This window comes from Nyctereutes procyonoides, unplaced genomic scaffold (assembly GCF_905146905.1).
Source record: "Nyctereutes procyonoides isolate TBG_1078 unplaced genomic scaffold, NYPRO_anot_genome, whole genome shotgun sequence".
NCBI lineage: Eukaryota > Metazoa > Chordata > Mammalia > Carnivora > Canidae > Nyctereutes > Nyctereutes procyonoides.
In genome coordinates this window covers 50481635-50505088 of record NW_026575121.1, presented here as the reverse complement: position 1 = coordinate 50505088, position 23454 = coordinate 50481635, and the positions used below count along the sequence as shown (strand labels likewise).

Sequence of the window (23454 nt, the reverse complement as noted above, 5' to 3'; positions counted from 1 at the left end):
TCAGTATAAGCAAGATAGCAATTTGGGGGGTTTCTTTATCTGTGTATTTGTTTCTCTTTCCACTATAAATTGCCATGTAATAAAATTATGTTTCCCTTTTTTTTCTTTTTGGAAAAAAGCTAGGCTGATTTCAGGGAAAAGACTGCATTTAGAAAGATGCTGTTTTCATTCAGCTCTGTTGCAGGAAATACATTTTCTATATTGGTTTCCACTTTATATTCATTGCATACTAAGTAAGTGTTTGGCACTTGGCTCTAGACTAGGCCCAGATTTACAAGCTGAGACTCATCTTTTCCAAATATTGTAATATCCATGTAGCTAAGGCCAGTGCCTGGTCTACAGTTAAATTACCCACACTGCCTTGCATGTGGTAGGCACTCAATATTAGTGATGGAATTGATTAACATGCAAATTAAACATCCTTAGCCTACAACAGATGCAATATCAAGGATTTAATTATACTTAGTCATTTTTCATTTTTAAGCTTTAAAACTGTGCCACTTTGTATCAATTCAGATACAATTCCAAATTCTTTTAACAATGAAAAGGATCATACGCCATGATGAGGTTATTTCCTTAAGGATGAGCCAGGATAGTTTATAGGACTTTTAATGTGTTTAAAACATTTTAGCATCAAGTGTGAGCAGAAAATTTGAAGCAAACTGGCCATAGCTCTGGTGTTAATGTGCCTTCCATTGTTGGTTCACCTGTCATGGGGCTAGGGTGGTGGGTTTTTTATTTGCAGTTTCTGTGCTGGTTTGATGCCTCAGCACATGAATCACAAAGGCTAGAGGCAAAGTTCAAGAACAAACAGGGTTTTTCAGTCTTTTACATTGTATGGAAACAAAACTCACTCATTCTTTAAACGCTGTTAGAAGTTTAGGAGGGTTCGGGTGTTTATCCTTTTACAATGGGTTATCTAGACAGCTGTTTTCCATATAGATACTTCCCTCCATATAACCCATAGGATGAGGCTGGCTTCTGGGCCAGCCTGTTTATATCAGTTCTTAATTATGGACAGCTTGCCTTCTAGGTCTGTGTCAGATTTTTTAAGTAGTTCCATGGAAATAACTAGAGTTTGAATTTCCAGAGCACTCCATCTTTCTCCCCTGATCTCCTGGCTGCTGTCATTCTGGGTGCCTAACAGAACACAATGTGTACTGCAGAGGGCAGTTGAACTCTTTGAGCTTTTTATTGAGAAAACAGAATTTCCCCGTAACAAAGAAAAGCAGAGGAGCCCAGGGGCGGAATGGGCCAGAGTCCTGTGAAAGTCTGAGTAGAAGCTGAATTTGTATTCTAGGGACCACACACCCACATTGCTCACCGGTTGGATTCTCCAGATTTGGCTGCTTTGTGCATGGGATGGGAGGTGAGGTAGCACATCGAGGCTGGGGCCAGGGCAGGGATAAGGTGAAACCATCTAGAGCCCACTTTTCAAAGCATGTGCTACAGCCATAGCATTAGCTACAATTTGAAGACGCTAATACCTATGAATGGACAATAATATGGGTCAAGAAGTTTAAATTATACCATATGCTGTGCAGTCCTGTACATTTCTATCACCTGTGACTTCCCTGCTTGTGATTCCTTTTTTCGGATTAGATAAAAGTAAATGTATAGGCTTTAAAATTGGCAGTTAAAAAACGAATCCCTGGTATGTATGTGCTTAAAAGAACATCGCACTGTGCCATACCCTTCCAGAAATACTACTATTTTTGAAGACAAGCTGTAACTGTAGGTTAAGATTGATACGGAAGGATGTGGTTATATTTCCAGAAGGGTTTTTGAAATATTCAATGTGATGCTACTTGAAATGCGCTTAAACCATTACCGTATTTCATGATATATTAATTGGCAGTTTAAATAAGAGACATTTATTTTCTCACAGTTCTGGAGGCCAGAAGTCCAAGATCAAGGTGTTGGCAGGGTTGTTTTTTCCTGAGGCCTCTACTCTCTTGATGTCCTCATGCGGTCTGTCCTCTATGTGTCCTTGATATCTCTCTGTGTCCCGATCTCTTCTTCTTACAAGGACAGAGGTTAGATTGGATCAAGGCCACCCCAATGGCCTCAAGTCAACTTAATTTTCTCTTTAAAAGTCTTGTCTCCAAATACAGTAACATTCTGAGGTACTGGGGGTCGGGACTTCAGCAGGCGAATATAAGGTGGGAGTGGGATACAATTCAGCTGTTAACATGCAACAAGAAACATGATTTACTTTAAGAAAAATAACAGATGGCATGAATGAGTGGGTCAAGAAATCATTTCAAGCAGCTGGCCCCATCCTCACCCAGTGCCCTCATAGGTAGGTGTGATATAGTGAGAAAAGCACAGGTTTGGGAGCCTGGCTTCAGACTCAGCACCACATCCCTTGGGTGAGATGCTTGATGATGCCACAGCAGTCCCCAACTCAGAAGGATAGCCATGTGGCAGGGCTGCCATGCAGAGAAGTCACATATGTATATGGTGCCAGCCTGGCACTGGGCTTGTGGTAACCCTCAATATGTGCCAGCTTCCAGAATTACTGTTGTCATGAGCCACACTGAACACATCTGATTTGAATGAATTTCTCTGGCATCATCTCGTCTGAGATTGCTATTGGCCTATGCATCATAAGTCTCTAAGAGGAGTGTCCATAAATACTTCTGACAATAGTCCTTGTGAGTCTGTGATTCTGCTGCCCCAGCATCATTTTGGGTCCCAGCCCCTTTCCTTGTAATTTCTTCTGAGCCAATGTACAGTTGAGAAAAATGCCCATCGGTTGGCCTCCCAGGAGCCCTCAAGTTAAGCTGACCTGAGAATTTCTGGTAGCTTTGCAACTCTGAGTCCAGTTTCTTCTAGTTAACTTTACCACCCTCTTCAATCATTTAAAAATTATCTCCTTATTCTCCCTTCCTTTACATTGAGGCAAAATTCTCATAAAGTTGACCATTTTAGTTCTTCAAAAAATTAAAAATATAATCAACCATATGATCCAGCAATTCCACTCCTGTGTAGATACCCAAAAGGAAAGTAGGATCTCAAAGAGATGTATGAACACGCATGTTTTTAGCAGCATAGTTCAGTAGCCAAAAGGTAGAAGCAACCCAAGGGTCTGTCTGTCAGCAGATGAATGGATGAACAAAATGTAGTATGTGCATGCAATGGGATATTACTCAGCCTTGAAAAGGAAGGAAACTCTGGCACCTACTACAATGTAAATGAATCTTGAGAACATTACACTAGGTGAAACAAGCCAGACACAAAAAGACAAATACTGTATGCTTACACTTCTGGAAGTTATCTAGCATAGTCAAATTCATAGAAACAAAGTAGAATGGTGGCTGCCAGGTGCTAGGGAGAGGGGGAAACAGAGTTAACTGTGTAATGCGTGCAGACTTTCAAATATGTAAGATGAGGAGAGTTCTGGAGATGGGTTGCACAATAGTGGGAATGCACTCAACCCTACTGAACTATACACCCAAAACTAATGAAACATTGTGTGCTAACTACACTCAAATAAAACTACACTCTTTCTAGTGGTTAAGATGGTAACCTTAAAGTTATGTTTATTTAAAATTAATTTTAATTAAAAATTAAAAAAAAACTTCCCATGTGTTTTTTAGAATAAGATGGTCACTATTAAATACCTTTTTAAGTTAGCCATTTCAAAGAGAACATAGTGACATGTAGAGTGTCATGATGTGGTGGGACCCACACTTCTCTCTAGTTCTGGAACATTTCATCACTTCATTCTCCTGCTGCTGCTATATTATCCCCAGTTCGCAGTTTGATTAGAGAGGAAACAGGGAAGTCTTATGGGATCTCTTCCTCTCCTGGCTGGCTTGCTCCACATGATCACAGGACCTGTGGCTGTACCACCTCAGCCTCCTTGCCACATTGGTGTCCCCAGCCTGCTCCTCTCCTGAGCTCAGGTGGCCACCTTGGTCTCTCTACTTGAGTTCTCCAGGGATTTCAAAATCAGCCTGATTCCTATCCCCCCAAGCAAGCCTAGCCACCTCTCCTATCTCCCTGCAAAGCCATCATATCATTCACGTTGTGCAAGTTAGAAACCTCGAGTTCATTCTTTACATGCTTTCCCCACTCTTCTTAATCCATCACCAGTTTCTCTGTCCTTTGCTCCCACAGTGTTCTTGAAATTCCTATGCTCTTTCACCACCACCCTGTTCAATCAGCTGTCCTCCCTTCCCTGGGCCTGCTGCCTTGGGCTCTCCCTGGACCCCTGCTACCTGCTGCTTCCCCACTCACGTGTCTCCCACAGCATGACTGATTTGTTATAAACCTAACTCTGATTATGACCTGCCACCCTCCTACACCTGGCTGCGGTTATGGGTTGAATTGTGCCCCCCGAAAAAAGATATGTTCAAATCTCACGCCTGGTACCTATGAATGGGGGCCTTGGCAGGTGTCATCAAGATGTAGGATGAGTTCTTAGTGGTACAGGGAGGGCCCTTAATCCAATATGACTGGAATCCTTATAAAGAAACACAGACACACGGGGAGAAGACCGCGTGAAGACAGGCAGAGATTGTAGCGACACAGCTGCTAGCCAAGGCACACCAAGGATTGCCAGCGATCCTTAGAAGCCAGGAGCCAAGGACGGAATACCTTTTCCCTCAGAGCCTCTGGTAGAAATCAACCTTGCTGCCACTAATCTGCCTCCAGAATGATGAGGGAATACACTGCTGTCTGTTGTCTTAGCATCCCCAGGCCCCAGATTTTGGTATTTTGTTTGGCAGCCCTCAGAAACTCACACACCTACAGACCTTGTGCTGGTCTTTTACTGCTTCTGGGCAAAGACTAAACCAGACCCAACACTGCTTGGGGTTCCCTGTGCAGCCTATTCCCCCATGCCCTCCTGCCTGCTCTCCCTTGCCCTCTGCACTCCAGCGACACTGGGCTTCTTGTAATTACCCAGATGAACACACTGGCTTCCTCCCTGCCCATTGCCTGCTCTGCCCTGCACACTCATTCCAGCCCCTCACCTGGTGACCCCCTGCAGATCTCCGCTGGAGGGAAGGCCCTGTGGCAGGACAGCCTTCTCCCGCCCAAACCAGGTGCCACCCTGGGAACTCCCCTTCCTCCACAGCCCCAGGCGCCTTCTAGTGACACACCTTCCAGGAGGGTCATTTCACCCACAGCTGGGGCTCCAAGAGGCAGGGATCTGATGGGTTTGCTCGCCCCTGTGTCTCTAATTGCCAGAAGTGCCTGGGCAGTCACCACAGGCATCACCCGAAGGAACAAGGGTGTTAGAATTTCATTAGCATAAACTAGGATGTTTGCAATGTTACAGAAGAAAGGTGTCCTACAAGAAAGGGCTGTAGTTAAAATGCAGAATCCTTGTTTTTTCCTCTCACAGCTATGTGTGGTTGGATTTTGCATCTCAGTCCTCATGGAGGATGATGGGCATCTGGGAGGAGGGGGACTGAGGGTTTAGCAGTAAGACCAGCCCTGCTTTGTAATTTTTGAGTTTTCTTAAGTTAAATATCCTTCTGTCCTATCTGAGTGATATCATCTGCTTGTTGCACCCTGTCCTTCTTTTTTCTTTTTTTACAGGGTGGCCTGCCCTCTGTAGGGTTTTAGCCAAAGCTCTGGTGGGATTTTGTTCGTTGTTTTTTTTTTTTTTTTAACCTTTAGTTTTTCTTTTCAGTTAGAAGCCATAATAGGTATCCCTGCTCTGAACAAAGAAGCCTATCAGCTGATGGCCAAGTTTTTATCTGTATTTTCAGGTTCACTACAATGTTGGCAAGAACCTGGCTGACAAGGGCAATCAAACAGCCGCCATCAGATATTACCGGGAAGCTGTGAGGTACTGCAAGCTACTTGTCTCATTTATACCCATGTCTTGCTTTAACTGTCTAGGATTTAAAAAGACCCCAACTTTAAATTTCTTTGCCAATTCCTGACAATTTAGTGAAGACTAACTACTGAGCATTTATAGACAGCTCGGTTTCTCTCTCTGCTTTCAGATTAAATCCTAAGTACGTACATGCCATGAATAATCTTGGAAACATCTTAAAAGAAAGGAATGAGCTGCAGGAAGCGGAAGAGCTGCTCTCTTTGGCTGTACAAATACAGTAAGCATTGGTTTTTATAATTACGCTAACGGCAAAGAGATGGACTCCTGCATTCTGGGGTCTAAGCCTTTCTTTTCTTTCTCTTTTCATTTAAAAAAAATGCTCTTCTAGACCAGACTTTGCTGCCGCATGGATGAATTTAGGCATAGTTCAGAACAGCCTGAAACGGTTTGAAGCCGCCGAGCAGAGTTACCGGACTGCAATCAAACACAGAAGGAAGTACCCAGATTGTTACTACAACCTTGGGCGTCTGGTAAGTGTTAGGTGTCCTATGGCTGCAGAAGAAAGGCTTGGTTTTTCCTTTTTATAATAAAATGATAGAAGCAACATTCAATGCTAGCACCCTACATCTTATAAAGTGATATGCCTATCACTTGAAGGTAACTATTTGATTTCCTTGTCTGTAACTTCTTAAGCTCTAATTAGAGAGCAATTCAGCTTGACTTAGCCAAGTTTAAGTTATCTGAAAGGCAACAGGTTATACCAAAGAATAAATTAGAATTTTTTCAGGTCCCTTGTGCCCTGTAAAACAGTACTCTGAGGGTCACTTCCTGATAAACATCAGTTTCTTTGTTTTTAAAACATGAATAAAAGCAGAGATTAAAAAAACAAACCCATAATGTGGTTTCTGAGTTTCCATCTTCTCCTTCTTCCAAGGACAGCTCCCCACATCCCTAGACATTCATACTAACTGTTCTTCCTGTAAAAGAAAGCTCAGAGGGATTTATTTGAAAGGGCCTCCAGATTCTCCAAAGGAAACAGGAAAGAATGTGTTCCATAATGACTTCCTTTTTTTAGTTACTGCTAAAGATCTGATTGCTCCTGATTGTCTTTTCTTATACTTTATTTCTTTATTCAAATAAATATTACAACAATAGCTAAAACAATAAGTTCAGTAATCCTAAAATCTGAAAACATGCATTGGTAAATGATGTGGATCCAGTTATTGCTTCTGAAAAACCTCCATGAGGATGCACAGCTTAATCCTTAGAGCTCTGGATTTTCTTAATGAAGAACCGTACACACAATGATGTGAGGTGATGGAGGTGGTATAACTAGCCTTATTGTGGTGATCATTTCACAATATACACATTTATCACATCATTACATTGTACACTTTAAATTTATGTAGGTTCTATGCCAATTATATCTCTGTATGGCTGGAGAAAAAAGACCCACAAACAGCAAAATTCCTTAAATAAGAATGGTTATATTCTCCCTTCAGTTAAGCCTTTAATTTTATTTTAAGAAACTAACTGCATATGTTCCTAATATATTCAGTTTGATTAAACGAAATTGTTTTTTTAAAAGATTTTATTTATTTATTCATAGACACAGAGAAAGAGGCAGAGACACAGGCAGAGGGAGAAGCAGGCTCCATGCAGGGAGCCCGACGCGGGACTCGATCCGGGGTCTCCAGGATCATACCCCGGGCTGCAGGCAGTGCCAAACCGCTGCACCACGGGGGCTGCCCGATTAAATGAAATTGTTAAGGGAAAAAGGGTTTGCTCATTTTAGCCAAACTGGAATACATATATAATGATGTAACTTTTAAAAGAAGTTTAGAGGGGTGGCTGGGTGGTTCAGTCAGTTAATCATCTGCCTTTAGCTCAGATCATGATCCCAGGGTCCTGGGATCAAGCCCCATGTCTGGCTCTCTGCTCAGCAGGGAGCCTGCTTCTCCCTCTTCATCTGCCTGCTGCTCCACCTACCTGTGTGTTCACGTGTGCACATGCTTTGCTCTCTCTGTCAAATAAATAAGATCTTTTTAAAAGAAAGAAAAGAAGTTTAGACATAATTTTCCAGATTTCATCCAGACTTGCCTCACAGGTAGGATTACATCAAAATTGTTTTAAAGAGATACCTGTTTATCCTCACTTTAAGGGTCCTGAAACTTCTTGGTTTTATGGAGTCCTTGTGTTAGCAAAACCAGTGGTTTCTAAAACTGGTTGAATACTAAGTCCTTCTGCCCCATCTCAGATTTATGGAATCAGAGGCTCCATGGATGATCCACATTTACAAAGCAAACCAACAAAATTCTCCAGTCATTCCAATACCATATTGTTGGCCCTATATTTGGGAAGATCTATCTGAGCCCTGAGAAGACAGACCAACCAGCTCAGAGCAGAAGAGACTGTTTGGGGAGGGCAACTTGGAAATCATGAATTGCTTGAAGATTGTTGAAAATCCAGGGTTCAGTTCTTAGCATGATGGGAATGTATGTGGTCTAAACTGCTGTTTATGGATCAGGTAGCCATGATTGTGGGTGTCATGGAGGCAGAATTTTATGAAGGGAGGAAACTAAGTGGTAGGAACGTGTGGCTAATGATGGTGAAGTTTTACCTCTCCTACTATGTATACGTCACTTTAAATGGACAGGTACTGTACGTGTTATACATTTTAAAGTGAAGTGGCTTGTGTGTTTATTATTTAAAGAATAAAAAACATGTTTCAGTTAGTATATACCCTGGGAAGATACCATCTCTATATAGATGCTCTAGTGTGGAAAAGAGGAATTGTTTCTTCCTGTGCTCAGAGGAAGGTGGCAGTAATGTGACTGAATCCATGCACCAGCAAGGTGTTTAAACAAGGAAAATTGATGGCAGGTGATTCCTGTTGTCCCACATAACTTTCTTCAGAGCCTTTCAACCTTTCCCACATTTCTATTTTCCTTTTACATTTTAAAAATCTGTGCTTTATGATCTAGTTACATACATTGATGTTGAAATAGTTTTCTCTATGAAACCTAAGATTTGAGGAAAGCTGAAATTATTCTAGTGAGAAGCTGTTGAAGGACAATAAAAAACTTTCCTCTACCCTCTTATGTTCTTTCTTTGGGGCCCTACAAACTAGACTGACTACAGACAGATTAACAAGAGAAAAAAAAACAATTTTTTAACACATACATTGTGCATACACATGGGAAAAACAGTGATGAGTAACTCAAAGGGGTGGTTAGAACGTGGGCTTCTATAGCATCTTAACAAAGAACAATACATTTGTAAATAAGTGACAAGAGAAAGGAAGAGATTTTAGGTTTCCAAGGGTGGCAAACTGTCAGAAGGTAAATACATATGGAAACTAAGGTTTGTGTGGGTCCTTCTTCATGGCCATAAAATGCCCCCAGGAGAAGGGGGCATATGGCAGCCCTTATGTCTCTGTTTCTGCTTTTAGTCAGATAAGGGAAGCTCCATGAAGGCTTCTTTCTGCATCTGTCGAATCTCAAATGTCTTTAATGCAATAATCCTTATGTCAGACCAGTATATTTGGGATGGCATATTTTGATCCTGTACATTGTTCTCTCTGGGGCAGAGGGTAGGGAGACAGTAAAACTTCACCACAGTGATACAAGTAGAGACCAAAAACTTCAACCACATGCAAGGCAGGGTGGATCCTTCCAAAGTCAATGAAGTAAGAATGAGGGATGGGAGCAGGTTGGGTATTATCTGAACACTTGCAGGGATTACTGTTTCTATTGACTGTGCCTATTACACTAGGACTTGCATGACATTATATTTGATATCCATATGAGTTCTTTCATTTTTTTTCTTCTGTTTCGGAGGTAACTTTCTAGGTTATTGTTTGCAAAGTGAGTGTATCTGCCTCAGTCTTCTAGGTCACACTTAAGGCTCTAATGCTTGGCAGTCTGTTTCCTTCCCCTAGTAACGGCCTGTCACTGCAATTCTGTGGGGTTTGGAAAATAGAGAATTTATGCTAAGTACGCCCTCTAACAGGTCCTAAGAAAGGGAAACAGAATATAAAAGTCAGGATTTTATCCATGGGCTCTAGTCCTTGGAAAGTCCTTCCCACTTTCATGTAGAATATCATCTGTAGTATTAAGTATATTAGACCTGGTACCACTCTCTCTGTATATTGTTTACTAATTATGCTACTGTGAAATGATCTTCCTGTGTTCCCTTCTGCCAACTGTTCTTGCTTATTTAAAGATTTTGCTCTCCATTGTTGTTTAATTATACAGCTTTTGCCTGCTTGACAGCTTAAAAGCATTAAGAGCTTAATCTTTAACAGCTCAACCAACACATTTATATATTGATGAATAAGATGAACCTAATAACTTAAAATTTTCTTTTTAAAAATCCTCCTTAGTCACTCTTTAGTAACAAGAGGCAGAAACATGCTTTGATTTCTGCACTGAATGAGGAGATGTAATGCAGTTTCCTTGTAAAATAGAAAATTGAGAAAAAGTGGCTTATTTGGGACATGTTACTATTAGAGAATTTCAGTAATAGTGACTGGAGATATTATTAGAGGTGATTCATTATGCAAGGACTGATTGTATCAATCAGGAGCCATTCAGGAAAACAGAAACTGCTAAGTATTGTATCTTATTTTTATTTTATTTAGTTTGTTTGTTTGTTTATTTAAATAATCTCTACACCCAATGTGGGGCTCAAACTCACAATCTCAAGATCAGGAGCTGCATGTTTTCCAACTGAGTCATCCAGGTGCCCCTATGCTAAGTATTTTAACTTAGGGAACTCCTTCCATTTCTGCTCTTCTAGCCTTCTCACAATTGTCTAGCCATGATGTTAACTGTGAGAGTATAAGGAAACCCTGTAGGAAACAAACAGGAGGAAGTGGTGCCACCAAAACATAGGGCTCAGAGAAGGGAGCCCCTGTAATCCCAGGAGCTGATATCATGAAGGAGGACCACTGCTTCCAGCCTGGAACTGTGAAGTTGGGGTGAGGGGGACATAGCTCCTTCAGATGCACTAAGAAGGGAAAGAAGGGACAGTGTGAGAGTGAGGGAAAGGATATCTCTTCCAACCATCTGATGTCATCTGTGACTCCTGTGGCAGAAAGCTAGCAAGGAGCAAAGTGGCAAAGGACCCTGAGAAATGCATTTTGCAAAGTATAGAAGGATGGGCATGAGGCTAATATGTAAATAATGTGTGCATTACCTGTCTGCTTTCTGCATGGGTAGTTCTGGCCAAATCACTGTTTTTCTCTATATTTCCCTGAAATATAGATGCTACAGAAGGGGAAGTTTGAAACAATATAAAAGTAAAGTAAATTTTACCTGATTTAGTCTGTTGTTGTTCTTCAGGAAATAGTAATAATAAGAAGAAAGAATAAAATATGTGAAGAATTTTGTTGTTGTTGTGTACATGTTGTGTACATGTTGGCTTGCCCCTGTGTGTTAGAAAGAATGTCGCCACAGATTTTGTCCCAACTGATTCAGATGCATGTTACTTGCAAGAGAGAATGGACCAAGAAATCAGTGGAAAGTCAAATATAAGCAACTAATTGTTGGTATAACTAGCACCCTAAATTATTTTACTTTTTGAACTTTTCACATCTTCTCCTCACTTATGGGGTGAAATATCATGATTTGAGTTTCTGAGTCTCATGGAAAATCTGACAACATCATTAGCAAATGGATATCCATAAGGTTTCCATAATTGAACCTTTCTTTAAAAAATTTTTTTAAGATTTTATTTATTTATTCATGAGAGACACAGAGAGAGAGGCAGAGACATAGGCAGAGGGAGAAGCAGACTCCCTGTGGGGAGTCCATGCAGGACTCGACCCCAGAATCCTGGGATCACAATCTAAGCCAAAGGCTGACACTCGGCCACTGAGCCACCAAGGTGCTCCCATAATTAAACCTTTCTTTTCCTTACCTAATATGCCACCTGTTTGCTGTGTGAGTCAGAGCGAAAGTCAGGATGTTTCTGTTGTCTAATAAAAAGACTTGCCAGTAAGGAAGGAAATTGCCTTCAAGTCCAATAAATTGTTATCATTTCTAGTTTTTGCAGACAGAGGCAAAGGAACTAAGTTCATTCAAATGGGATGGGCATTTGAACTGAGTGAAAGACTGCAAGAAGTTCACCTGCTAAAAAAAATCTATCACTTCCTCACTTGGAGTGCTTTTATTAACTGCAAAGTGAGAGCCACCATTTTGTGTTGTCATCAGTGTTAAACAATGTACCCTCTCAAAAGAAAGCAACAGATAGGAGCACCTGGGTGGCTCAGTGGTTGAGCGTCTGCCATTGGCTCAGGTCGTGATCCCAGGGTCCTGGGATTGAGCCCCACATCAGGCTCTCCACAGAGAGTCTGCTCCTCCCTCTGCCTCTGTCTCTGCCTCTCTGTATGTCTCATGAATAAATAAATAAAATCTTTGGGGGGAAAAAAAAGAAAGCAACAGATAATTCTCTCCTTCCTAAAGGAGGCAAACAGGCTTCGAATTGCCAATGCAGGGGTGCCTAGCTGGCTCAGTCTATAGAGCATGTGACTTTTGATCTCAGGGTTGTGAGTTCAAGCTCTGCATTGGGTGTGCAGATTACTTAAAAATAAACTTTTTAAAAAAATTGCCAAGGGGTTTCGTATTCCAAGGAATTTACTAAAAGTATGTCTAACACACTCATTTTGGATGTTGCTTAGATGTAGGCAGGAAGAGCCTACCCAGAGCATCATCACAAGATGAATTTGACACATGTAACTGTTAATCACATTAAATATTTTCTTTACCCCTTTAAATAATACCTTATCAAAGGTAAACTATGTGGTCTTTCTAGAAAAAGTAATGATTAGATTTTTAATTTCTCTCTCCAGGAATCTCAAATATTATTTGACACCTAGAATCAATAAATTATGAATTACAGTTAAGAGGTTGTAGGCTCAGGAACTAGACTACCTGGTGCTCAATCCATCTTTCCCATTTCTAGATGTGTAACTTTGAGCAAATGACTTAATTTCTCTGTGCCTCAGTTGCTTCATCTGTAAAATGGGGCTAGTTATCTACTTCAGTGAGATATTTTGAGGATCAAATGAGTTAATATGAAAACTTAGAAGCTCAGTAAGCACAAGTTAGGCTTTGTTTAGTTTGGGGTTTGGTTTTGGTTATGTCTTAGAGGAAGCAATGACATTGAAATACTGATATTTAAGGGCCGTGCTTTATTTTCAGTATGCAGATCTAAATCGCCATGTGGATGCACTGAACGCGTGGAGAAATGCAACCGTGCTGAAGCCAGAACACAGTTTGGCTTGGAACAACATGATCATACTTCTCGATAACACAGGTACAGAAAGGCCCCTTGCATAATTCAGAGGACACTGTGCCACAGTGCCATTGGATAATCAGCAGATTAAATGTACATTCTTTCTCTAGTGTGTATGAGTTAAAAAGAATTAACATGGGATAATATTTTACATGACAAAAATTATTCTTCTAGAAAACAGAGTTTCCTTTGACAAATATGTATGTGTGGGGAAATGGTGCACTTAGAATTAGTGCTGAGCCATGGGGGAAGGTGGGTGCTAGGATCTCATTTCTCCTGGAGCCTGTCATCTAGCATTGTCCATCATCTAGGGTGCTGGAGGTACCCAAAAGTGATCAATAATGGCTTTTGGGTTAATAAATGCGAGGTCCATGCTCTAAAGTTCACAGACTATTTTTAAAGGAGATGCCCTCAAACCTACACTGAGAGTCATGGATTCCTATTTTAGATCTAATGCTAACAGATTTGATGTGGTTTCTCAGCCAGGATCTTAGCTCTGTGGACTGAAAGTTACTCTACTCCCCTTCTTTTGAAAATCCAAGTATTCGGTAAGAAATGACAGTTTTAATTTGGCGGAATTTCAAGCCAGTGAGCCATCTAAGCAGTGTGGAGAAAAGATACACACTTGTTTCTAATGGAGGTATAAAATGTGTACTTCAACATGATAAATACTCAGTTATTAAAGTGTTACTATGGTTACTTTTATTCTACAGACTTGTTTTCTCATTTAGGAATAACTGGTATCTGGGGAAAAATTAAAACTAGGTTTTATATGCTTTTATAGCATTTAATCAAAGGCTGTTTATATATTATGTCAGAATTGGGCTGGACTGCAGTGGTTTTGCAACTGATCTTATCGTGTGTGTGTTGTGTGTATGTATATGTGTTGTGTATAGTGCATATGTGTGTGTTGTGTGTTTGTGTGTTGTGTATGTGTTGTATATATGTCTGTTGTATATATATTGTATGTGTACATGTGTTATGCATTCTTCATTGATTTTCTTAAGGAATTATTCATAATCATTGTGTACAATGCACATAAGCACTGTTTAAGAAACAGAATGAACTACCAGTAGAATGTTAACATGTTTTTTTTAAGTTTTTCTATGGTTTCCTCACAGGTAATTTAGCCCAAGCTGAAGCAGTTGGAAGAGAGGCACTGGAATTAATACCTAACGATCACTCTCTGATGTTCTCGCTGGCAAATGTGCTGGGGAAGTCCCAGAAATACAAGGTGTGTAAACTGCAGGCTGAGATTTCTTGCAATTAATGCCAGCATCTGACAGAAGCCATAAATGTTACTTCTGCCCAGTTAAATTCCAAATCAGGCCAAAAGAGCAAGGGCAGGGCACCAGTGTGGCTTGGTCAATTTGCTTCCTAGAGAAGTTGCCCAAAAGATGGATTTGCAGGGTCAGACTTCATGTCTTTTCTCATCAGAGTTCATTACCATTGCTCTAACATGGGGAGGGGAGGAGAAGACCACAGAAGAGACAGTGACAGCTCCTCCTAGCAGATGCCCCAGCCCCCACTCTGGCACAAAGCCCTTTGATGCTCTCCCTTGCTGTCAGGCTGGAGCCCTGGTTTATTTGTTGATGCCGTCTTCTGCAGTAAAAGAATTACAGCCCATGGGGAATACAGGACTAGTTCTTGCTGCTTCCAGGTTTTTCCTCATCTATAGTTACGTTGTAGGTCATTCTCAAGGCCCTGGAAGTGTCTGACCAAGGGAACCACAAGATACAAGATCAGGGCTCATTCTGACCAGGCTTCCAGGACTGGCCAGGAGTGACTGTGAATCAGAAGGGGCCGATGCCTGTGCCTCTAAAGGGACTCAGTAACACCCATGATCACAAACTTTATGTATCAGAACCAGTGAGGGAGTGTGTTTGATGCAGTTGCCCAGATTCCTCCCCACAAGAGATTCTATCTCAGTTGGTGGGGTACAGGGGCTAGGACTTTTAACTAGGATCCTGGGTTTCTAAACACAGATGTTACAGAAAACACAGTTCCAGAAGCAGTGCCTTAATCCCTTGTGACAGAAGGATTTTCTTTTGGAATCTGGAGCTGTATCTGATTCTGATCACACTAGATCTAAAGAAGGTGATTAATTCATATTTATTCCATGTTATTTAGTTCTCCTCTGTTCATCAGATATCATTATCAGCACAGTTTTCCATAACAACAGTAAGATATTTCATGCACGTCTCTCATTTTTAAATATCAGAGAGGGTATCCCTGGGTGGCTCAGAGGTTTGGCGCCCGCCTTCAGCCCAGGGCATGATCTGGGGTCCCGGGATCAAGTTCCACATCACACTCCCTGCGTGGAGCCTGCTTCTCCCTCTGCCTGTGTCTCTGCCTCTCTCTCTCTCTCTCTCTCTCTCTCTCTCTCTCTCTCACTTTCACTCACTCTCTCTCTCTCTGGGTCTCTCATGAATAAATAAATTTCTTTAAATAAAAATCTTTAAAAAATATATCAGAGAGTTTAATAGCTTCATATTAATGTTTCTAGATTTTGCTCCAGAGAAGCCTTTTTTTAAAGATTTTTATTTATTTGGGAGGGAGAGAGAGAGAGAGAGAGAGAATGCGAGAACACGAACATGAGCAGGGGGTGGGGGGAAGGAAGAAGCAGGCTCTCCAATGAGCAGAGAACCCAACTTGGGACTTGATCTCAGGATCCCAGGATCATGACCTGAGCTGAAGGAAGACACTTAACGACTGAGCCACCCAGGTGCCCCTAGAGAAGCTTTTTGAAGGGGTTAATTTTTGTTTTTTATGGGTTTACCTGTGTAGAGCTGGGGGAAGAAGGTAAGGTTTATGGTTTTCCCTTCCATTGACCTTTCCAGCCATCTTTGTCAACCTAAGATGGCTCAGAAGTGTCCAGCCACCAGCTACAGCCAGTCATTTTCAAGATACAGCTTATGTAACCATTGTATTGATTTCTTTCTATCATCCCACAGTCTATAAACTAGAATCCTAATAAAGTGACCGAAATTTGGCTTCTAGTTCACTTGTTCATTTTTTTCTAGATAAAGTAGACAATACTACATAGAGCAGAATGGAGAAATGGGTTTCCTACTTTTTCTATACATTTTGCATCCTAATTGTCTAGGCCAGGATGCTGAGCCTAAGATAAGGAAAGAAAATAAGTTTTAAAGTCGATTTAGATTCCCTGGCCTTCCTATTTCTCAGATTTTAGGTTAAATGATAATGGACAATCAGCAGAAAGAATAGCTACTTAGAGCATAGCTACAAATCTCTACAATCCTTAATTTTTTTTCCAGCATACCTAACATGGCAAGAGAACCTTACACTGCCTCAAAGGAGTTTCAGCTATTCTAACTTGGACCATAGTCATTGGCTGAGTTCTGGTAGTGATATTTGCTGACATCTTGTATGTTAGCCTGAGATCTTCATTCATTCAGTCCTTTCTGGATGACATTCCCAAAATACAAATTTTTCTTTGCCAGCTTTCTCTAAAAGATTGTGGTTTCAAAGATGTTTTCCCAAGGGTCCAGCCTGCTTCTCAGGAGTTCCCGAGGCCATCTCTGGGCAAGGAATTCAGTCTTTCTATGCCTTATAAGATGCGTGATCCTAGATGTGGAAGCTCCCCCTGGAAATTCACAGAAGGTGCAGCTCGAAAGAGTAAACTCATCCCTGAACCACCAACTTTAGTTGATTTAGATTAGGGTTTGATACTCACTAACACATACGTGGCCCTTTAGGAACACAAATGTAGATGGTGTGAATAGCTACCCCAGCAGGTGTCAACAAAGAACAGTTAGGCATCTTTATTCCTCAGTATTATGGTAGAATGGGACTATCCAGGCAGCCATGTTCCCATAATGATCAGGTAAGAAGACACTTGGCCATGCCCCATAGCAACCCAATTGAAAATGAGCGCTGTTTGGAGGAAATGCAAGTCTATAGAAGAATCGGTTCGCGCCCATCAGGGGCATTTGGTCATGGTCACATGCAGTACTGTGACTGCTTAGATGACAGATGGCTGTCCAACCGTCATTCTCTCTGCTTATTTTTTCCAGCTGAATGGGCTACTTATGGATTGCTGAGAAGGTTGTGAGTTCTTGGGGGAGATTAAATTGGCCCCAAGCTCCTACCTTAAGAAACCTGGAAATGAGTTTATTGATGCTAACTGAAAATGATACTTTTGTGGGTGTCCTTAGCAGCCCAGCCCTTTCCTGATCATTTGACTTTGGCTCATCCTCCACTGCACCCTGGGATCTTGCTACTTGAAGTAAGTAGCAAAATCCCACCCTCCTCAGGGAGGCAAGTGGCAGAGCTCATTTGCATATCCATCCTCTCTCTATAGCTACCACTGCTTCCCACTGCCCATCTTCCCCTCACTGCTGCCCTGTCACCTTTGTCCTGCTGCACAGTGCCCTGCCTGCCCTTCCAAACATCTGCACAGGGTGTGACCCTCCTAGTCTTCCCAAATGTTTCTGGGAAAAGGATGCAGTGGTACACAAGGAGAACATTAAGAAATCTGAAAACCATACACAGCAAAACTGTGTTGCTTTTGCATCGTCCAATACCTTAATACCTTATTTTTTTAATATCATTCTTCAGGAATCTGAAGCTTTATTTCTCAAAGCAATTAAAGCTCATCCAAATGCTGCAAGTTACCATGGCAATTTGGGTAAGGAAGTGTTTCAGTTTGAATCGTATTGAAGTCCTGTGGAAGTTTAAAAAAATGTGTGCATTTCTGTAAAATCAATGTTGGGAGAATGGTTTTTTCAAATCTAGCCTGTATTGGCCTTTATAATCTGGTTCTAAGATGTGTGTGTGTGTGTGTGTGTGTATGTATGTTTTAAGAAATTAACACATTAAAAAGGTATCTAAGTAAGTCATATTTACAAGTCATAATTGTATGACTAGACCAACTCCAATAATCCCCCACTCAGTGTATCCCCTTTTTATTGATAAACTTTGATTTTCTTCCTTTGTGTGAAAGATCCTAGAATGTTAAACTAAGAAGTACTTTGGAAGTTTCTGATCTAACTTATGTCCTCTCCCTTCTTCCCTAGTGGACCTCCCATTGTAGCCTGGTCTCCTCTGTGTTCTTATGTGTTCTCTTATCTTGGCTAAAAGTGCGTTTACAGTGATTTATTCCTTAAAATTGCTTTCTTCCATTTTTACATCTCAATAATTAAGATTTTTAGAGCATAACAATGTCAATGTTTAGAATGGTTCACGTGTGAATACATTTTTACCAAATCTGTTCCCTACAGACTCTGTAGCTTCTCATCATGAAAGTCGTGAAACGGCAACAGTTACCCTTCTGCCCATGTCAAAAGTTGGTTTTACTCACAAAATCACAATAATAATCAGACATTTTATCATTCTAATAATTAGATTCTAGTTATCATTTTATGGTCAGATCTTAATGTTAGAGCCCTTATTTCCAGCTAGCAACAAACAAGCTATTATTTTGACAAAAGATATAGGGGAATCTTTATTCAGATGCTGGGCTTCTGCGTGGTCAGGGCTCTGAGCAGTGGTGGACTCCAGCCCTATCCAGCCTTACTTCCTGGAAATTTCATGGCAGCCTTCGTGTACTCTTCCTTTTACTTCTTTATGTAATAATGTTGCTTTAGGTAGATGGGTCATGTCTAGTGATATGCAGAACCCCAGGAGTAACAGGAGGTGGTTAAACAGACAATCACCAGAGAATGTGGTTGTAATAAATAAAGTTTGTGGTACAGACAATATTATTTTAAACAACAATTTCTGAAAACTGTTTGCAGAGGTGCTGTGATTTTTTTTTTTTTTTACAAGTGGTTAGGAATACCTCAAGGTATTCAGAAGCATTTCCAATGAAATCCATCTCTTGCTATTTCAGCTGTACTTTATCATCGTTGGGGACATCTAGACTTGGCCAAAAAACACTATGAAATCTCTCTGCAGCTTGACCCCACTGCATTAGGAACTAAGGAGAATTATGGCCTGTTAAGAAGAAAGCTGGAACAAATGCAAAAGAAAAACGTCTGATCCTTTATCCTACATTTTTGTTTGTGTGCATGAAGCATATCATTAATATTATGTGGTTATGTTTAACCATTTGGAAGTTTTAAGTGTTGTTTACTTTATTCTGGGTTTTTTTTTTCTATGAAAACAAAGACATGCAAAAAGATTACAGCACCAGCAATATACTCTTAAATGCTTGATGTGGTTTTTGCATTGAAATTGTATTTTTTCAGACAACTCAAATGTAAATTCTAAAATTCCAAGAATAAAATCTTTTTTAATTAAAAAGAAAAAAGAAAAAAAATTATCTGGAGCGACTCGCAGTGGAATTAAACCTGCATTTGGGGTGTGAGCCATGTTGTACAGAGACTAGTACTATTACATGTCAGTCCTGAACAAGAAATGACAAACTGACTCTTAACAATTTATATAAATATCAAATGTGTCTGTATATTAGAATTTTTATTTAATGACAAAGAATAAATTGAGATTTTTGTTTTTTAATCATTTTTTTAACAGTACACCATAAACTTCATTTGTAAGGAAATATATTTATTTGTATTTTTATGTTTTGAACAGGGCAAATAATTGCACGAAGAATGAAGTTTTAACATCTAATATATTTATATACTTTTTCCCCCATTGGAAGACACTCACTCCTGCAATAATTTTTGGATTCTCCCAATTTGTGCAGCTTCATAGCATAGGAAGTTATTATATAGTATTCATATTCTACTTAAGCTGTTACTGTTAATAGAAAATTCAAGCCATGCTTTAGGCAAAAGCAGGCAGTCTGAAGTCTTTGTTTTTGTTATATCCGGTATTAAGAGGGCTACGTATCTATGTAAGTTGCTTTTTCATGTTTTTAGCTGTAAAGCAGTTTTCCATTTGGCTTAATGGAACTGCAGTCATTACTGTATCCAGAAAATGCAAGAGGTAAATTTTCTCTTAAAAGGAGTCATACTTGGGGTGTTTGTGGTATTTTTAAGACTTGAAATTTTTCCTCTTACTTGATCAGAATAATCATGTTTGCTTTATTTTGCTCTTCTATATATACTGTTGAGCTAATGATTTATGCAATCTCTGTAATTTCTTATGCAGTAAAATTATTACACAAACTGGTATAAAAATGTTGTACTGCCGTCTTAATAGATCATTTTCAAAGTAGTGAACTTTGTCTTCCTTTCCCTTTAAAATGAAATCAAAGTGACCAGTTCGTCCTTTCTAGTATGTGGCTTCTCTTTGGTGTCAAGGACCACGTAATAGGATTGCAGTCTGGAATATCCAGGTTTAGAGAACAGGATGAACAGATCCACAAGGAAATGAATTTAATTCTCTACACTCACATTTGGATGGGAGGGCAGGTCTGCATCAAATTGTAATTTAGAAATCGTAACTTATGATGGTTTGAGGTACTTCAGGAAAGAAAGTGCTAGTGTTTGACATACATCAGAAAAGAAAGTGCTATTTCAAACATTTCTTAAAAGGTCCCAAAATAACAGTAACAATTTATAGATCTCTCAGGAGCAAGAGCTGTCATATTCTTATTTATGTTCCTACAGTACTCAGCTTGGCAGATAATAGATGCACTATATGCTTGTTGATCTTTTTTGTTTTTAAAGCAAATGTCTTTCTTTAAAACAGTACATGCCTTTTGAGAGTAAAGATAAACATTTCTTGTAAGAGTTCCTTCAGGATTCTTTTTTTCTACTGATACTAAAACTTTCATGTCAAATCAAGACACACCTATCCGGGAGCCCTGCCTGCAGAAGGAATCACCTTAGCTTGCACTGTTCCAGCTCCATCTCTCAGGATTTCCATCACAGCTGCCTTCTTTGCAGAGAAAACAGTAGTTTGATTGGTACTACAGTCTCCTGTCTCTGCACATCTTGAAAGTGCACCACACTGGTGCTCTTCCTTCTTTCTCCACCTTTCGATGGCACCTACCTTCTCCTTCCTGGGTTTCCATCCCAACCCTCCACCAGAGGCAGAAGTGGGAGACTGTCACCTTGTTCTCCCCCTTATTTTAATGTTTTTGTTACTGATCACTGTAGGGGGGTGGGATGGGTGTTGTCCAAATAGACATGGTTAGGGGTAGTTTCCTGTTTGAGAAATTTGAGTCCTGATCCCCATCTTGCACCTCCCTGATGGTGAAATCCCCAAATCCTGAAAAGCAGTTTGCAGTTGTTCTCTCTTTGCTACATTTCTTCTTTGTTTACATGCAGTCTTATAAAGTAAGTAATTCTTAAAAGTTTCATCCTTAGACTTAGCCTACTGCCTAGATGGGGCCCCTGGAGGTTCTGATTCTATCCTATTTCTTAAGCATGGCCTTTGCATTTATTTCAAATTATTCACTTAAAATATGCAGGATAAAAGACTGAGCCCCACAGCAAAGCACTGGACATCCATGTCTGTATTCACATCAATCAGCTTAGACTTTGGGATGAGAAAACCTAGATTTGAGTCTGGGTTCTCCCACTGTGATGTCATAGGCAAGCCATTTAGCACTGCTTAAGCCTCAGTTTCTCGTCTGTAAAATGGGGATAATAAGGCTTCCCTCATGGCAATGAAGTACTTGACCCAGTAGACCCTCAATAAATGATAGCTTAATTGAACACCAATAAAAAATAAATTTATTATAAAAAAATAAATGATAGCTTGGATTTTGGAAGGGTGCAGATTTTACAGTAGATTTGACCTTAAACACACTCATTCCCTCATTCAAACAAATCTAAGTGCCTGCTCTTTGCCAGATACTCTCCTAGACATTGGGAATACAGTGGTGTGTAGACGTTGACATGGCCCATTGCCCTCATGTAGCGGGTAGTAACCGTGAGAAACAATACTTATAAAATAGTCATAAAATTAATAATAGAAGAGGGAGACTGGATCTTGCCTGAAGGGGTTCCCAGGGAAGGTGACTTTTGAACTGAGATTTGATAGGCAGAGAGGAATGAGATCACTCTAGGCCAGTAGTTTTCTCACCCAGGGGAGATTCAGCCCCCAGGGGCCAGTTGGCAATGCCTGGAGATTTTTTGGTTGTCGCAACTGATGGTGGGTGGGAGGATGCTACAGTTGCATATCCTCCAATGCACAGGATGGCCCCCACCTAAGAAAATTATCTGGCCACAAGTGTCAGTAGTGCCAAGGTTGAGAACACCTGGGCTGTGTGCATAAGAAACCCCACATGCAAAGGCTCTTGGGTGAAAAAGTTAGAGTACTTGCAGAACAAAGTCCAAGGAGAAGGGGGAGGGGCACTTGCTAGAGCAGGTAAAGGTAACTAGAGCCAGACTCACCAGGGTTTGCAGACTAAACGGTCCTTAAACCATGGAAGGCTGCAAAGTAGAAAGGCGACACAATCAGATTTCTATTTTGCAAGGATCACTTGGGCTATCGATGGGGGAGGAATTGGAGTGAAGAGACCATTCCATGTGTCCAGGGGAAGGATGAGCCAGCTTGCTGTAACCAAGTGGCAGTGAAGTTGAAGACTTGTGAACTGATCTAAGAAATGCTTAGGAGTCAACTGGTGATGGATGGGAGGTGGGTGGGTGACGGAATGCTAGTGTTCTCATATGGTTAAACATAGATTGATAGAAGCCGAGTCAGGACCCAAACCTGGTTGGAGTTTACCTCTAGAAAAGAGGAAAGTCCTCATATGTTACAGGTTACACAAAGAGACAGATGTAGACACATCTGTACATTTTTATTGTTGGCCAAACCCCAGTTTGGGAATGAAAATTGTAAGGCCAGCCAGAATCTTCACAGAGGCTCTGCCAAATACGATGTCCAGCAGATGTTCAGGTCACTGGAGCCCTCTTCACTCTACATGGCATTGGACCCGATCTTGTGATGTGTGTTTTGGGGCCCATCATGCGTTCCTCCCACCTGGGCAAGTAGCACTAAGCTCATAGCTCTCCACTTCTCTTTATCCCCCTCTGGGGAGCATCCACCCCTAGATTTCCACACACATGTCTGTCTTGTGACTAGTGTGTCTCCTCCCTCAGGGGCTTCTCTCTTTTAAACAGTTTAGCTTAAGTAACTAACTGGAATTTAAATAAAAAACTTAGGGACGCCTGGGTGGCTCAGCGGTTGGGCATCTGCTTTTGGCTCGGGGTATGATCCTGCAGTCCCAGGATCGAGTCCCACATCAGGCTCCCTGCGTGGAGCCTGCTTCTCCCTCTGCCTGTGTCTCTGCCTCTCTCTCTCTGTGTGTGTCTCTCATGAATAAATAGAGAAAATCTTTAAAATAAATAACTTAAACAGGGTTTAACTTTTCAAAGTCAGTCTATCTTGACTCACATTCTACTACATTCTGGGCTGCTATCACCTCTCTTAGATTGTTTTTACTCTCACATTACTGCTTTATTTTTTCTTACATC

The 23454-nt window shown here is 40.7% G+C and overlaps 1 protein-coding gene across 6 annotated transcripts in view; it reads left to right on the top strand.

The window, feature by feature from the left end:
* TMTC4 (transmembrane O-mannosyltransferase targeting cadherins 4) overlaps positions 1-20302 on the top strand; it is a 65001-nt gene extending 44699 nt beyond the window's left edge. For 4 of the 6 annotated variants that reach the window (XM_055335932.1, XM_055335933.1, XM_055335930.1 and 1 more), the window contains 7 exons: positions 5727-5806; positions 5967-6074; positions 6186-6327; positions 13003-13117; positions 14218-14330; positions 17678-17747; positions 18951-20302. In XM_055335932.1, the coding sequence (XP_055191907.1) occupies positions 5727-5806; positions 5967-6074; positions 6186-6327; positions 13003-13117; positions 14218-14330; positions 17678-17747; positions 18951-19099 (777 nt within the window). In that variant the 3' untranslated portion in view covers positions 19100-20302. Of the gene's footprint in view, positions 1-5726; positions 5807-5966; positions 6075-6185; positions 6328-7406; positions 11146-13002; positions 13118-14217; positions 14331-17133; positions 17346-17677; positions 17748-18950 lie in introns of those variants that run through there. The other 2 variants (XR_008665765.1, XM_055335934.1) reach the window with 2 other exon arrangements.
* The last annotated feature ends 3152 nt before the right edge of the window (positions 20303-23454 follow it).